The sequence below is a fragment of the Ascochyta rabiei genome, chromosome 14 (genome assembly GCF_004011695.2).
Source record: "Ascochyta rabiei chromosome 14, complete sequence".
Lineage (NCBI taxonomy): Eukaryota > Fungi > Ascomycota > Dothideomycetes > Pleosporales > Didymellaceae > Ascochyta > Ascochyta rabiei.
Window position 1 is genome coordinate 550,831 of NC_082418.1, and position 15,205 is coordinate 566,035.

The 15,205-nt window shown below is 57.3% G+C and overlaps 6 protein-coding genes across 7 annotated transcripts, besides 9 other annotated features; 4 read left to right on the forward strand and 2 right to left on the reverse strand.

Annotated features, from left to right (window-relative positions):
* Positions 1 to 379: 379 nt before the first annotated feature.
* EKO05_0008110 (uncharacterized protein) lies at positions 380 to 1,680 on the reverse strand (the record flags this gene model as incomplete). Of its 2 annotated transcripts, none has more annotated exons than XM_059637207.1 (2): positions 380 to 1,555; positions 1,604 to 1,680. In XM_059637207.1, 2 exons carry the CDS (start codon positions 1,678 to 1,680, stop codon positions 1,402 to 1,404), a joined length of 231 nt encoding a protein of 76 aa, XP_059493190.1. The 2 variants fall into 2 exon arrangements, with proteins under 2 accessions (XP_059493190.1, XP_059493191.1); XM_059637208.1 differs by having other exon boundaries at positions 380 to 1,178; positions 1,226 to 1,680.
* Positions 1,681 to 1,940: 260 nt separating this feature from the next.
* Positions 1,941 to 2,225, reverse strand: EKO05_0008111 (uncharacterized protein; the record flags this gene model as incomplete). Its single annotated transcript, XM_038941316.1, has 2 exons — positions 1,941 to 1,978; positions 2,024 to 2,225. The coding sequence occupies 2 exons, from the start codon at positions 2,223 to 2,225 to the stop codon at positions 1,941 to 1,943; spliced, it is 240 nt and encodes a 79-aa protein (XP_038796574.1).
* A 698-nt stretch (positions 2,226 to 2,923) lies between these two features.
* Positions 2,924 to 2,965: a tandem repeat.
* Positions 2,966 to 3,215: 250 nt separating this feature from the next.
* Positions 3,216 to 6,089, forward strand: EKO05_0008112 (uncharacterized protein; the record flags this gene model as incomplete). The annotated part of the gene is made up of 1 exon (XM_038946446.1): positions 3,216 to 6,089. The coding sequence occupies one exon, from the start codon at positions 3,216 to 3,218 to the stop codon at positions 6,087 to 6,089; it is 2,874 nt and encodes a 957-aa protein (XP_038796575.1).
* Positions 4,388 to 4,441: a tandem repeat.
* Positions 6,090 to 6,723: 634 nt separating the features above from the next.
* Positions 6,724 to 6,761: a tandem repeat.
* A 337-nt stretch (positions 6,762 to 7,098) lies between these two features.
* Positions 7,099 to 7,145: a tandem repeat.
* A 42-nt stretch (positions 7,146 to 7,187) lies between these two features.
* Positions 7,188 to 7,259: a tandem repeat.
* An 815-nt stretch (positions 7,260 to 8,074) lies between these two features.
* Positions 8,075 to 8,115: a tandem repeat.
* An 84-nt stretch (positions 8,116 to 8,199) lies between these two features.
* On the forward strand, positions 8,200 to 9,588 carry EKO05_0008113 (uncharacterized protein; the record flags this gene model as incomplete). The annotated part of the gene is made up of 1 exon (XM_038946447.2): positions 8,200 to 9,588. The coding sequence occupies one exon, from the start codon at positions 8,200 to 8,202 to the stop codon at positions 9,586 to 9,588; it is 1,389 nt and encodes a 462-aa protein (XP_038796577.2).
* Positions 8,296 to 8,420: a tandem repeat.
* Positions 8,977 to 9,030: a tandem repeat.
* A 356-nt stretch (positions 9,589 to 9,944) lies between the features above and the next one.
* Positions 9,945 to 10,632, forward strand: EKO05_0008114 (uncharacterized protein; the record flags this gene model as incomplete). The annotated part of the gene is made up of 3 exons (XM_038941445.1): positions 9,945 to 10,209; positions 10,280 to 10,336; positions 10,382 to 10,632. The coding sequence occupies 3 exons, from the start codon at positions 9,945 to 9,947 to the stop codon at positions 10,630 to 10,632; spliced, it is 573 nt and encodes a 190-aa protein (XP_038796578.1).
* Positions 10,633 to 10,698: 66 nt separating this feature from the next.
* Positions 10,699 to 10,742: a tandem repeat.
* Positions 10,743 to 12,485: 1,743 nt separating this feature from the next.
* Positions 12,486 to 13,723, forward strand: EKO05_0008115 (uncharacterized protein; the record flags this gene model as incomplete). Its single annotated transcript, XM_038941195.1, has 2 exons — positions 12,486 to 12,915; positions 12,969 to 13,723. 2 exons carry the CDS (start codon positions 12,486 to 12,488, stop codon positions 13,721 to 13,723), a joined length of 1,185 nt encoding a protein of 394 aa, XP_038796580.1.
* Between the last annotated feature and the right edge of the window lie 1,482 nt (positions 13,724 to 15,205).

The window sequence follows — 15,205 nt, forward strand, 5'->3', positions numbered from 1 at the left end:
CGACACCCACCCGCCATCCAACACCTCCACCAAACTCACCGAACCACAAACACTACCCGACACACGCTGCTCCTCTCCCTACTCTGACATGCCCGCACACAGCATCTGCGCGTTTCACGTGTGTGTGTGGAGGCGCGGGCTAAGCTTCCAGCTAGGCAATCTTTCGGGGGTCGAAGCTTGGCTGCCGTGGGAGGCGGGGGATTGAGATGGGGATCCCCGTGCACAGGGCGCGGAGTAGAGTATGCGCGGATGTGATGACTGCTACAGGTGTATTGGGGGGGGGGGGTTATTGTTGGCTCTGGAAGGAGAGATGTTGGGGGTGCTGGGGTTTGCAGTGGGGTGTGGGAGCCGATCACGTGATTACAGGTATATCGACACGCTACGTCTGCTCCGATGCGACGAGCTCTTCCGAGTCGTTTGTACGCCCCGCGGCTTGTACGCACCGCGGCTTCTGCTCCCAGTCTGCTGCGATCAACGCGTTGTCTTGGTTTGGCTGCTCCAGCGTGCCGAACACGCCCATGCGCTTCCGCACCACCGCCAGCAGCACCGTGACGAGCACGTTCAGCGCCGTGAAGGCGAGCATGATCAGGAACTGGCGGTTGTAGCTCGCGCCGAAGATGGCTGCCGTTTCGGCCCGAAGCGTCTCGGGCATCTGGGCTAGTGCCGTGCTCGAGGTCTGCACGGCGGCTATTTGCTGCGGGGAGAGGTAGGCGGTCAGCCTGTCCGTTGTGTACTCGCGATGCACGGCGGTGCAAATGGCCACGGCGACGCAGCCGCCCAGCGTCCGCATCATGTTCAGGGCGCTGGTGCCGACGGAGATGTCCCGCTCGGCAATGGACGTCGTAAGCAGCATGAAGTACGGCGGGCTGGCGAGCCCCAGGCCCAGACCGACAATGACTTCGTAGCCGTAGATGCCAGGCCACAGGTGCGATGCTGTTGGCAGACTCCCCATGAGGCCCGTGCCGACGCACACGATGGCGGCTGACAGAATGAGAACATACTCTGTGGCGACCTCCTTCGCGACAGGGCCCGCTGCCATGGCTCCGACGGGCGAAACGAGTGTGCACGGCAGGAGCAGGATGCCCGCGCGCTCGGCGGTGGTAAAGTTGACCGTCTGGAAGCGTTGGGGAAGCTGCACGAAGATGACGTAAAAAGGCATGCCGAGGAGGAACATAATCCTGGTTGTTGTCAGCATGTGTTGGGAAGCAGACCGGAGCGTACTTACAACAATATAAGAGCCATAGAAGGATTCTGCAGAAAGCGGATGGGGAAGATGGGATTCGTCTTGGTACGCTATGTGACCCACGTCTCGTAGAATCCAAACAAGAAGAACAAGACGATGCCGGCAACGAGCGTGCCGATGATGACGCCGCTGCCCCATGGGTGGGATACGCCAGCTTCTTACAATGCAAAAATCAACGGAATTGGCCAGCATACCGAGAGAATGCCTCCGACGCCGTCGAGACCGCGGATGCGCTCAGCGTTCGACTTGCTGTCTTTCAAGCTGGGCATGGAGAAGAAGATCAACACCAGCGCTACAGCACATATGGGTCCGCTATCATTGGTCAGCCGATGATGTCGACACTAGTGAATGGATGCATACTTTATGAAGAAGATCCACCGCCACGTGGTTCGGTCTGCGATGATGCCACCGAGGAGAGGACCGAGCAGATTGGACATGGTGAACACGGAGCTGATGACGCCGGTGTAAGAAGCCAATCTTGTCCGGGACGATGAGCTTCAGTATCGACACAAAAGTGAGCGAGTACAGGCCAGAACCTCCAATGCCTTGAAATGCACGGAAGACGATCCTGGGTGGTCAGCACTGCTGTTGCTCTTCGAAAATCGACGTACAGCTGTGTCATGGTCTGCGCTGCTCCACAGGCCATGGAGAAGACGAGGAATATCGCTCCGCATGCCAGCAGAACAGTCTTCAGCCCTCATACATCGCTGAATTTCGCCGTGATAATCAGGAAGCCTGGCCATCGGTGAGTATCGTCCAGATGCGACTGGTGCTGCTTACTGTTGTATATGAGGAGATAGGTGGTGACCAGCCATGCTGCTTGCTCCAGCGCATTGAAGCCGCTCGATATCTTGATCAGCGCAGTTGTGACGATCGTCTTGTCTAAAGCTGAGATGAAGAGGCAAAACCACAGTCCGGCAATGATAGTGTGCAGCCTCACTGGGCTGATGCTCGGAACGACCGACGGTGTCGCAGCAGACATGGCGTCGTTTGGAGGTCACGATTTTTCAATGTGTTCGTAGTGATGGCGACGGTCATTGCAAGAACTGATACCACGGTTCATATATGCATCACTCGCAAAAGATGAAGTCTGGGCCAACGGTGGGTTGAACGCCTACAGCACCGGACAACAGGACGACGTCAGGTCCGCATCCGCCGTACACAGGTTGGGTGGCTTGCCTTGAAGACCTGCCTCGGCTTAGACCAGAAACGGCGTCGTTGGGCGTCGTTAGGCGTCGTTAAGCGAATGCGAAGGGCTGCGGAGCACAGGCAGCAACGACCTCAACGACACTCCATTGTCAAAACTTGCTGTCGCTGGGTGGCCAGAGGTGTCAGGAGATGTGTAAGGTGGGGTATAGTGCTGACTGCAGCAGACCGGGGCCTCGGGCGTCAAAGCGCACTAGCGAATCTTTCACGGCTCTCAGTGCGTATCGCCAGGGCCTCAATTCTTCCATCACGTTGGTGAGCATCACAACCAAGATACTCGAACCTCGATGTATGCAGTAATGTAGGTCAACGACGCGCTCACGAAGCGCAAGCAAGGGCGCGCTGTCCGCGACCCAGCAGCTTGGGCGATGACATCTGCAGTCGCGGCCAGCAAGGCAAGTACTGTAGGTCGTGTAAGCATCGCTGTACACTCTTCTAGACCCCTCATCGAAGTTTGCCGTTGTTTGCTCGTTTGCTCGTCGCTCGTCGCTCGTCGCTCGTCGCTCGTCTGCTCGTTTGCTGAGTTTTCAGCGAGGCAGGTGTGGTGTGAGTTGCGGTGAGGGTCGACGCGTTAGTTTCGCGCCTGACGTCAACCGCGTCCTGCCTCTCGACGTGTTCTCAATTTCCACCTCCTCATTCGCGCCTCAGCGCCAATTTCAGCAACAGCGCGCGCCTATCCCTTCGCCTTGGTTTCTCTCTGTCCTGTCAAACAGGTTTCTTTCCTGTCCACTCGAATGCTCTGTTTCTTGCTGGCCAATTCATCGCCATGTCCGTGCCAGACTTTGACGCCCAGCTCTTGATTCCGGATAACAATGCATCGCACCAGCAATTGGCTGGCCTGATTGCTGCTGGCGGCTTCACTGGCGCAGGTCTACCCGATACTGCCCACCGATATCTGGACGTGTTTTGCAACAAGAGCTATTCGAACAGTCGCCGGAGATGGGCTGGAATCGCGCTAGCAGGCATGATGCGCGCGTCTGCAAGTGTCGTTCAGCGTCTGAAGAAGCTAGCACAGGGGCTGCCTCGACTTGGTGCTGTGATTCTCGACCAGAACGAGAGTGAGGAACGCAGAATCATCGCCGGTCTCATTATACGACAGGGACTCGAGGCAAGCGTCGACTTTGCAGACTTCTGGGAGTCAGACAAGGTGTTGCACAGTGCACCCAACTTCCCGAGGGACGCTGGAGAGCACTGGATGGGCCACTTTCAGACCTATCTGGACACTCTGGGCAGTCTCGCGCTTGCGAATCTCAACGACGATCCGCTGATACTGTATCCGATGGCTCTTTCCGCCAGCGACGGTTTCCAATGGACTGGCACTTCCGCGGTTGCCATTGTCGAGAGGGATTTGCTGACGATTGTCGTGTCTGACTCGACGCTTACCGAAAACCAATTCATCGATATACCAATCAGCCACATCAAGGACACGAGCTTACAGCAGGACTCTCCACACGAAAGCCAAGAGGGGCGGTCCGGACACAAGATGCACGCCCTGGTCATCAACTTGCAGGCCAAATCAATGACTTACCGTCTGAACTCATCCGACCGTCAGGGTTCCGAGTTCAAAGTGTCGTTTCTCAGCCACGAAGATGCAGACGAATTTGAGGTTGGGATTTGTGATGCTCGCAAGACGGCCCACGCTACGACAACAGCTGCGACCGATTCAACAGTTTCCAGCAGTTCCCCCGCCTCTCAGCGAGGCACCGACATTGTATCCTCATCCAAACAGCAAGAAGATAGTCCTGACGATCCGGAAGTCGACGCTATAGACGAGTCGCCAGATCAGCCGATAGAGAAACAGAGCCCAACACAACATGCCCAGGATAAAGGCAAGGGAAAGCTGCCGAAGATCTCGTACGCTACGAAGCAGAAGGTCAAACAGCTGCCACCGGGCAGGTCCAAGGCTACGAGAAGCCGGCCATCTACGAAAGCAAAACCCGTCGTCTACCAAGATGAAGACGACGACGACGACGAAGAAACGTCAGAAGACGAGTATGATCTCCAGTCAAAAGTACCTGCGCACAGCATCACAGGTCATGGTACGGGGAGGAAGCCACTGGGTCGACGTAAACCAAACATCGAAGACGACGAGTTTGTTCCTGCGGCGTCGAAAGCAAAGCCCAAGACGGCCAAGCGAAAGAGGGGCTCGAGCGATGCCGGTGACAATCGGCCGAAGAAGAAGACGCAGACCAAGACAGGTGATGTTAAGCAGGAGATGAAAGCGCTGGATGGTGCGCAGGCCAAACCAGCTCGAGCCCGCAAACCGATGAAGCAGTCGACTCAGCACAATCTGCAGAATGAGGCTTCGTCACGTCACTCGCTGATCGGGGGATTGCTAAACTCCAAAAGCCCCAGCAAAGCATCTGCTCCTGCATTCAAGAAGCCAGGCCAGCCTGCGTCAACGCCAGGTAGAGCAAGAGCTCAGCCTGCCCGAACTACGCCCAAGCCGCAAACACCCGTCGAGATGCAGGACGATGTCGACTTGCCCGTCTGCATTGCTTCGTCTACACCGAGTAGTCGGGCGATGCATGAGGATGACTTTGGTGTCCACAGTACTCCAGCAAACAGCGAGATCCTCTCGAGCAACAGCAAACGAGTGCCTGACTCGCCGCATGCCGAGTCTACAGCCATCTCTGGACACGCCAACCGCGACGACGTCCACAGGGAGAAGAGGATGGGAGAGCTGGAGATGGCACGGAGCGACCCGTTCAAGCAACGCCAAGCAAGCCAGAAGATCAGCTCCTTCACCCGCAAGCTGACTGGAGAGAGCGTTACCAACGACGGGCTCGACCTGGTAGACGAAGAGCCCGTCGACGCGACTCATGAGTTGAAGGTCAGTCTGGCGAACCAACCACTGCTGAGGCAAAGCCCAAGCGTGTCGAAGCACCGCACGGATGTTCAGAGCGGACCGCACATGCAGAGCGCAGCCGCACGGATCAGGGGATTGCAGAGTCTGTCCGTTAAGATGAGCGAAGCACGGGGAGCAGCCGCTACCTCGCACAGTGAGACGGCGCGTAAGACGGACATGGCACAAGACAGTCGGTATCGCCGACGCGCACAGGATGGTAATAGGGCACGAGCAAACGACGCCATCATGTCTGGTCCTCACGAAGCAGTCGAGGACACGCTAGCCGACGTGCAAGACCAAGGCGAAGTGGAGGGCGATAATACGCTTGTCGGGGAAGAGATGGAGCTGCCTAATCAGTACGGCAGCAAGGCATCTGAGCTACACTTCCGATCGTCGCCCCCCATGCCAGACTCGTCGAGCGTTGTCGGGGGTTTGTCGGATGAGTCTGAAGCCGAGGCAGAAGCGTCGCCCCCCACGTCGGGCGCAGACGAGGTGGAGTGGGAGGCAGCGCTCGAGCCACACCAGCGGGCGCTTCACGAGCAGCTGGTGCGGACGTCGAAGCGCGTGGTGCGCCACATTGTGGACAACGAGACGGCCGTGATGGAGATTGCAGACGTGTTTGGCGATGATGGAGTGCGCGTGGTCGACGTGCTCCTCGAGCGGCAGGGTGTAGCGTGTGCCGAGGCGTTTGAGGGCCTGGAGAGCAAGCGACGAGGGTTGTTGGAGGAGCTGACGGGTGCGTCGCGGAGCTTGAAGGCGGCGAGGCAGCAGGTCAAGAGGGGTGATGTTTGAGACGACGGGTCTTTGATCAGGACGACGGGTCTTTGATCAGGACGACGGGTCTTTGATCAGGACGACAGGTCTTTATTCAGCACGATGGGTCTTTATTCAGGATAAACGGCTAGGGTAGGTGACGGTCTTTGTTCAGGACGATACGATGAGATGTGTTCGTTCAAGGCGATATGTCATGCATGGATGGCGTTATCTGGTGATGATAGCCCCGAGGTAGCCAATCAATAGTCTTCTACGTAATCTTACGCTAGATACTACATGGAGACATGGTTACGGAGCATGGCAATCCACACATGGTATTGCATGAACAAACCACGACGGCCATGGCACGGTAGAATCGAAGCCTGTCTCCACGGTACACGTACCTGTACGATGGACGCAGCTTGCGGACTGCCCGGATTTGTGGACTCCGGCGTCGACGTGTACTCAGACGTCAATGTGTACTTAGACGTCAATGTGTATTCAGACGTCAATGTGTACTTAGACGTCAATGTGTACTTAGACGTCAATGTGTACTCAGACGTCAACGTGTACTCAGACGTCAATGTGTACTTAGACGAGGCTGAGAAGCGAATTGTGGAATTCACGCTCGCCACACAGACAGATCGCCGGCCTCGACGATGAGCGTCGCAGCCAAGGCAAGGCAAGGCAAGGCAAGGCAAGGCAAGGCAAAACAGGCGCTGGACACAGGCTGCTGCACTCGCTGGCACGGCGGCTGCAGAGGCGCTGGGGGAGTCTGGGCGCTGTCGACGCGGCGGCTGGCGTTGGATCAGTCGATGACGGTGTTGCATCTTTGCTTTTCTGGCGAGTGGGCTGGCGGTAAAATAGCAATGCATCTTCGCTTTGCTGGTAAGTGGGCTGGCGGTAAATCAGGTAATCACGGCAATGCATCTTCGCTTTTCGGGTAAGTGGGCTGGCGGTAAATCAGTCAATCACGGCGATGCATGTTTCCTTTTCTGGTGAGTGACCTGGCGCTGGGCAGGTACCGTCGTGGTTATTGTTGTTGTTCTTCTTGTTGTTCTTGTTGTTCTCGTTGTTCTCGTTGTTCTCGTTGTTGTTGGCGTGACTGCAGCCTCGTCACACAACGCGCTGATGGTTTGGACTGGACTAGACCGGACTGGACAGGACTGGACAGGACTAGACCGCACTGGACTAGACTGGACAGGACTGTGCGCGTGGATCTATGAGACTATGAGAGACGAGACGAGATGCAACTGCCTATACTGTACTGCTCTGTTACTGTTAGCAGCAGCCGCTCTTCGGACCGACTCGCATACGGGCCGGAGTGTCGAGAGTCGCGGCGAATGAGCGGGCAGGCGGTGGGGCAGGAGACCCGGGGGAGTGGTTCGTCGCTCAAAACGAATGCACGGCTGCGACTGCTCGCTGTTCTCCGTGCGTGAGTTGGACCCGGCTGGTAGGTCTGCCCCTCCCTCGGCGAGCGCGCACAAGACGATGCAGGATGCAGGATGTTGTGCGGCCGGCGACGAGGCGGTTCTGCGAGTTGCTCGCGTCTACACTCTCGCTCTTCACGCACTTGATCGTCAGTGGCCCCGTTGAGCAAGAGCAGGCGCCGGCGCGTGCATCAGGCTGGATGGATGGCGTGCAACGTCTGTTACCGCCAGCGCTTGGAGTGGATATGGGTGGCAGTGAATGTGGAAATGGATGTGGAAATGGATGTGGAAATGGATGTGGAAATGGATGTGGAAATGGATGTGGAAATGGATGTGGAAATGGATGTGGAAATGGATGTGGAAATGGATGTGGAAATGGATGTGGATATGAATGTGGATATGAATGTGGACGTGGATGTGGCAGCGGCAGCAGCGTATCGCCCTCGAACAGCGCGAGCCGGGCCCGGTGCTTGGTGCTCGGTGCTCACTCAGTGCTGTCGAGCGTCGAGCTGTCAGTGTCGAGGCCGTCGAGGGTGATGGGGTGCGTGCTGGGCGGGCGCGTGATTGGCCGGGGCACGCTTAGCGCAGGCCGGCGCCAGGATGCCAGGATGCCAGGATGCCAGGTTGCCAGGATGGGCGTGGACTCGACGAGCACGACCACTGCCCTTGGCGTGCATTCGATCCCGCCGCGCTGGACAGCAAAATCGAGAGCGAAAGCCATGTTGCCAGTGTCAGTTCCCAGTCCTCCGTCCAAGTCGCCCATTACTGCTTCCCGTTGCTGCTTCCCGTTGCTGCTTCCCGTTGCTTGTCTTCAATCTCGGCTCTTCCCTCTCTGCTCCTCCCTCCGTGCTCCTCCCTCTCTGCTCTTCCTTCTCTGCTCTTCGTCCTCAGTCCCTGGTCTCAGTCCCTGGTCTCAGTCCCTGGTCTCGTCCTCCCTCCTGCCTCGATGCCAGCCTTGCGCGGACCGTGTGCCCCCCAGACTGCCTCGACTGACGTCTAACGGCCTTGCCCTCGCCGAAGCCCGCACCACCCACGCCTGCGCCCACACCTGCGCCCTCGACACCCTTTGCCCTCGACGGCGCTCACTCGCTGCACCCCAGTCCCCTCTCGCAGCCATCGGCCGTCTCGCAGCCCTCGGCCCTCTCTCTCCTGTCTGCCTCCGCCCCGCGGCCATGCTGAAGCCTGACACGCCTGCCCGTGACGCCAAACCGCTCGACGCCGACACCGCTGCCCCCGCCTCTCCCCTGGCCCGCGTCATGCGCGAGTTCGAGCAGCTCGTCCTGGACTTTGAGCGCGGCCTGCAGCGCTCGCTCGCCGACCCCTGCCCCGCCCCCCTCGCGCCTGCCTACGACGCCCACGACGCCCACGACATCCGCCGCGAGGCCTGCCGCCTGGCCATCTCGGACCTCAGCGACACGTACGCCCGCAAACACATCCGCTGCTCGCTGCACGCTGCTGAGGCCGAGGGCAAGCGCGTCGAGGAGCAGCTGCACCAACGCGACCGCCAACGCAACCGCGACCGCGCCCTCGCCCTCGACACCGCCGACGACGCCCTCGGCATCCACCACGGCTACTTCCGCCTTTACTCGACCGAGCTGTTCGACCTGCTCGGCCAGCCCACCGACCTGCGCTTCGGCACCCTGCGCTTCCACAAGCACGCAGACAATGTACACAACACCCACCCATACCAAGTAGACGATGCACACCTAGACCACGTAGACGACGCACACCTAGACCGAAGAGACGACGCACACCCAGACCAAGTAGACGACACACACCTCAACACCCCCGGCGTCACCGTCGAGCTCGCCCTCAGCCACGCCTTCTTCGTCGCAGACTCGGCCGAGACCCTCCCCTACCACACCTTCCGCATGCCTTCCACCCCCTCGCTGCAGAACAGAGGCCTCCTCAGCCGGAATCCCGACGACGCCGGCGCCTTCCCCGACTTCGACTCGTGGCTGCTCTTCACCTTCCTCAGCAGCGCCTGTCTGAAGCTCGAGGTCCCCATCGAAATGTGCGCCCACGTCTACGGCGGCCGTCTGCGCGGGCGCGAGAACGAGGAGGTCACCTTCTGGGGCTTCTTCGTCGACGATGACATGCACTCATAGCCCAAAGGCTGCTGCGGACGCTCCGTAGACTGGCGTCATGTGCTTACGACTTACGAATTTCCTTTGTCTTGTCTTCTCCACCCACTGTACCATGCATCTCTATCCCTGCGCATGGCTCGACACACGCTCCGCAATCCTGTTTGGCCGTGCCTGGGCGGCTTTCTGCATAGCATGGCTTGACTTGTTTCAAAGGCAGAAGAACAGGTAGACGTAGATAGGCACGCGGCACGTCTCATCATGGTAGAGCAATTCAACGAATCAGAGACGGCGGATCCACTTCGGCACGCACCTTCCTTCTTCCTCACCTGCCCATTGAGTTTTCCACCGTCTCCCACAGCACACACCAGCGCAACAACATGGCTGCAGCACGGTCAGCCGACAGTGCAGCGCCCGCCGCCGCAGACGCGAAGCTGCGCAATTTCCGCGACGGCGAGGCGCGGGATTCAGACGCCAGCGACTGCGACCAATCAGACGCGAGCGGGCGGAGCCTCTCACCAACCCGGCAAGGCCTCAGCAGGACCAAGAAGAAGAAGGAGCGCAGGCAGTTTGGCGCCTTTGCAGACGAGCTGGGCGACCTGCTGGGCGTTGCCTTTCACAAGGACGAAGTGAAGCCCGAGACAGGTATGAATGAGCACTACATCAAGCAGTGCGAACGAAGCACTACATCTCCCCAGCCCTGACACCGCCGCAGCGCACGACGGCGACCTCGACATGCAGGTTGAGCCGGCCTCGAGCGGGCCCAAGATGTGTACGTCGCTGTCCTCTCTCCCCTCTCCTCTACTGACCGCCCCAGCCAAGCGCCAGCGCCAGAACATGGCCAAGATGCAGGCCCGCAGGCTCGCCAGAGAGCAGTCCAAGAGGGTCATCCCAGAGCAGCACACAGTGGCTGCCGAGCGTCGCGGCATGACTCTCCACGCGTATCGCGGACAGCGGCCCGAGGGGAAGAAGGACGCCAAGAGCGAGAGCCAGAAGAGGAGGAGCAGGAAGGAGAGGGAGCGGTTGAGGAAGAAGGCTGAGGCGGGGGATGCCATGGAGGTCGAGTAGGTTGGCGAATTGATGAAGTAGGGGAGGGTAGAAAGGTGATTCAGGGAAGTAATCCATGACTGCATTTTTGTCATTTGTCTTTGTCTTTGTCTTTGTCTTTGTCTTTGTCTCACGAGATGAGAAGGGCCCCGTAAACGTGACCAAGCGAGTACACTGCACTGACCGCACACGCTACAGTTTGGAGTGCAGGTAGTCAACTCGGGTCAGATCAGTCCCTTGTACCGCATCGCAGCTACGCAATGCCTACTACCTGGCCGCCCACCCAATTCCTCGGAACATACCAATCTAACCCGCCGAGTCAGCATCGTCCCTTCTTCCCTGCGGCTGCTCCCAAGCCGGAATCACCGCCTCCCTCTCTTGCCATTCCGATTCCCGCTCCCCCCCCCACACACCCTCAGCTGCTCCTTCAGGTGCGCAGTCTCCTCTTCTGCTCGCGAGCCGCAATCTTCTCCTCGCGTGGCGTCGTCCATGTGTGGTTATGCTGCGAGCGCGAGGTAGAGCTGGCCGAGCTCGGAGCTGGTGCGCGGCGGTGGGCTGGTGTTGCTGCAGGCTGACGTGGTCGGGTGTGTGGTGGATTGGGAGGTTGTGCAACGAACGCGACGGGACGATGCGCCCGTTCACCAACGTCAGTGCGACGAGGCTGTCGATCCTGCACGCTGGGGGTAGGCTAGCTAAGCTGCTCGCGGCGAAGACGGGTGTAGTGGAGGAGCTGGATGAGACTGGGGCTCGGCGGGAGGAGGTCTAGAGGGTGGTCTAGAGGGAGGCCAAGATTGTTAAGAGGGAGGAGAAGAGGGAGGAGAAGAGGGAGGAGAAGAGGGAGGAGAAGAGGGAGGAGAAGAGGGAGGAGAAGAGGGAGGAGAAGAGGGAGGAGAAGAGGGAGGCGATTGACGCCAAGAACACCTAGCTGGCGGTGAAGACCGAGGAGGCTGCAGACAAGGACGTATGGATCGCAACAGCGGGCCGCAAACCGGAGGCTGAGAGAGTCAAGGTGACTGAGGCGCGTGCGGAGGTGGACAGGCTGAAGGTGGAGAAGACAGAGCTGGAGATCAAGCTGCACGAGGCACAGCTGGCGTGTGCGAACATGGCGGTGGGTCCAGTTCGCAACGTCAGATCACCGCATCGATGCGAAAATTGGGGATTGTCGCTCTCTCATCTCATGAGATCTACAAAGCGAAGAGAAGTTGTTGTTCATTACCTGGCATCGTGGAGTTTCCACACCTCAGTTACATGTTCAACGCCTACTAACTTCTTCCAGGAACAACATCGACATTCCGAGATCAGCATTCACCGTCACCACGTCATATGATAGGTATCGTACAACAAAGCTCTTAGACTACGTCAGATTGGCCGATCTGCCACTGCGACCGACGTACCTTGAAGCTTTTCAAATTCGAAAGAAATATACAAAGAGGCGGCCACGGAGTGATTCACATATTGGCTAGACAGAAACTTCTTACTCAAGTAGTCGGTAGAGGGCAGTCGATGCTAAGAACTGAGATAGCGTTACTTGACCTATCGCTGAGCACTGTTGGCATGCTTGTACGCGGCTTCGCCGACGAACACGGACGCGATTCTTAGATCTTCGGAATCTTTCCATAAGGTAACGTGTGCATTGCTAAAGGCTTACAAAAACAACTCAGATCGAATGATCTCCCTGGTCCCGCCGCGATTTTGGACCATTTGTCTGCCCTTCACCTGTGGCCAAGCGAAGAGTCACCTTCACTCTGACAAACTTTGCTAATGAGCCAAGCCTGGCTCGTCCAGTACAAAGAGAGCTCACCGCTGCCGTCTTTTACCTTACCAACTCCACCACCACCTGCATCCACAGGCTACCCACCAAGGAGACACGCACAATGAACGAGCTGGACGACAACAGCACCGCCTGCGCTGTCTGCAAGACATCCACCACAAACAAGTGCACTGGTTGCAAGACACACACTTATTGTAGCAAGGACTGCCAGGCCAAGGATTGGTCTGCGCACAAGGTTCTCTGCAAGGATACCCAGTTGGAGCGCAAGCTTGCCCGCGTCGCTGAGGTCGTTCACGAGGCCTATCTTACCTTCCGTGAGAACACATGGGACGGGGTGATCACAAAGGTTGAAGACAAGGAGGATGCGCTGATCATCCACGACGGCAACAACTGGGGCAACCCACAGCATTTCACCGCGTTTCCACACGATGTCGTCCCCAACAGCAGGCGCGCGAAGCTCGGTGTCCTGACAGCGTGGACGTGCGACGAGCCGTATGCCTTCATGGATACTCTGATCGTAAAGCTTCTCGATGGTATGTAATGCGTCTGTGAAAGATCAGTGGTCCTTTTCAACTTACACCAACAGGACTCAACGTCGACATGCATGAAATCTCCGTACACTTCAGCCACGTTCCCCGCAAGACTGTCGCCGTAACTTACCCTACCGGAAAGCTGCAGTCCAACTGGCCTAAATACCAACACACGGTGCTTCGGCTTACGTCTCGAAGGAGCGGCAAGCAGTGGGTCATGGACTTTGCTGGTGGCCAGTACGGCATCGTGAAGCCCTTCCACACGTGGGTACAGTACAAGGCCCTCTTTGTGCAAAAGCTTGTCAGCATATACGACATGGGCACGAACAAGCGTATCTTCGCCGAGCTCGCCAAGATCGCAGGTTTACCTACCCTTACCTACGGCCTGGTTGGCAGGGCTGCTGCGAAGCTAGACCAGGCCATTGGCACCTGGGAGACTGAGCACAAGCCTCTCTTAACCCTGAGAGGTCTCCAGGACGTCGAGTTCGATCGGCAGAAGTCTAGTCTGCTGGGTGCCGTTGACAAAGCGGTACACACCTTCATTACGACCACTGACTTTGCACCTGTCGTCCGGAAGGCCCACGCAATCAACACTCCTCACGACCGAATGAAAAAAAAGGTCGAACAGCTGTACGGCGAGGCGAACCTGTTACAACGTAGTGCATCTGACAAGCGTTCACTGACGGGAGAGGATGGCAATGAGCATTCGCTCCAAGATTTCGCTCAAATGGCAAGGTCGCGTGGGCTGCACCCAATAGTGATCGACGGCTCAGGTGGTAAGGCTACCAAGGTCCATCACATCTTTATTTGACGACTTGTAGTGAAGACGAGATCCTGCCTTTTCACTACGATGAAGCTCTGAATGCGGGATTGGTGGGATTGGCAAGGCATGTGATTGCTGGGGAGGACGCTGCGAGATGTAAGACGAACTCCCTAGACTTACGGCTACTTGGTTTGGATCTGCATATTGTACCTATCTCTTGTTTCCGTCAACGACGTGAAGTCTTGTAGATTGTAGTCCATACCAAACCATTCGCTTGTCTCTTCTGCGCCGCATGCATTGTGATGAGAATGACGGTGTTGATCGAAACGAATGCTTTCATAGCCAGCTCACGACGCAGCAACTTCTTTTTTAGGGTGCGATATGAGGATTGTGTAATCTTCCAAGCGATTAAGACCCAGTATGTTGAGGACAAAAGATGAAAGCTCCGATGTCGCGGAAATGCTCATACGTTCCCGATCTGCGCTGACAACGAAGTGTAGGGGTCTTCAGTAGCTTTGGTCAGTCAGCTGGGGATACTCAAATTCTTGCAGTCTTTCAAGTACTAGCAGGTTCATGCAACTCCTGCAGAGCTACCTTGAGTGCCTCCGGGCGTGTGAAGAGCACGCTCAAGTTCTTCGTCGTCAACCACGCACGGACCCACTGACATTCACGCGTCGTCATTGTCATCAACCTCCTCTGACCACCAAATTCTTGAACAGCGCAGGAACTTGCTGCAGCAACGCGCTGTCCACCGCAGGCGCATGCAGACTCCAGCAAGCGAAAGCCGGAGGTCGATGCTGATCTTTCGAGCTTGCAGAGCGACTCGCAGCGTCTCCGCTCCAGCCTATCCAACCTCTCACGCACCCTGCATCGTTCGAAATGCCTCAGCGCAGGCTGTTAGAAGTGTGGGATCTACACGGCTCTATTAGGATGTGCAGCATTCAACCTGCGTCTAGCGGCAGCCTTGAGTCCTTTCAACTCTCGAGGCAATCTTCACACAACCAGGCGTCATACTCTCCACCACGTGAGAACGATCCCGCAGCTCGAATGTTATCAAGTCGCTGGAGCACCTTATGGCGAAGTAGTGTCTGTCGCACCGCGGCATGGATGAATTTATTGTCAGCCACCGACAATGAGGCATTTTCGTCTGTGGATATCGCCGCAATCTCCAAATGCAGAAATGCACCGCCTCGCTACGCGAACCTCCACATTCGTTGCAACGGACGTGTTGATGTAATTATCATGATTGCTACGTATCGAATTGGGAAAAAGGTAGTTGTCTCTGCATCCACATCCAATTTGTGGCTCATTCGGCACGAGCCTACATCACTCGTATGTAACTAATCCTGCTCCTGAAATCATAAATCGCGCATACCATCACGCGCCGGGACAAGTAAGGGACATGGGCACACGCCGGATTGCCCGTGTTGTCTAGTCCTGGCTCGAAACGACTACCCGATGGCCTTCCTTATGGTCGTGAAGGATGCAATGACTTGGAGATTGCTCTTGGCAAACATATGCCTACTATGG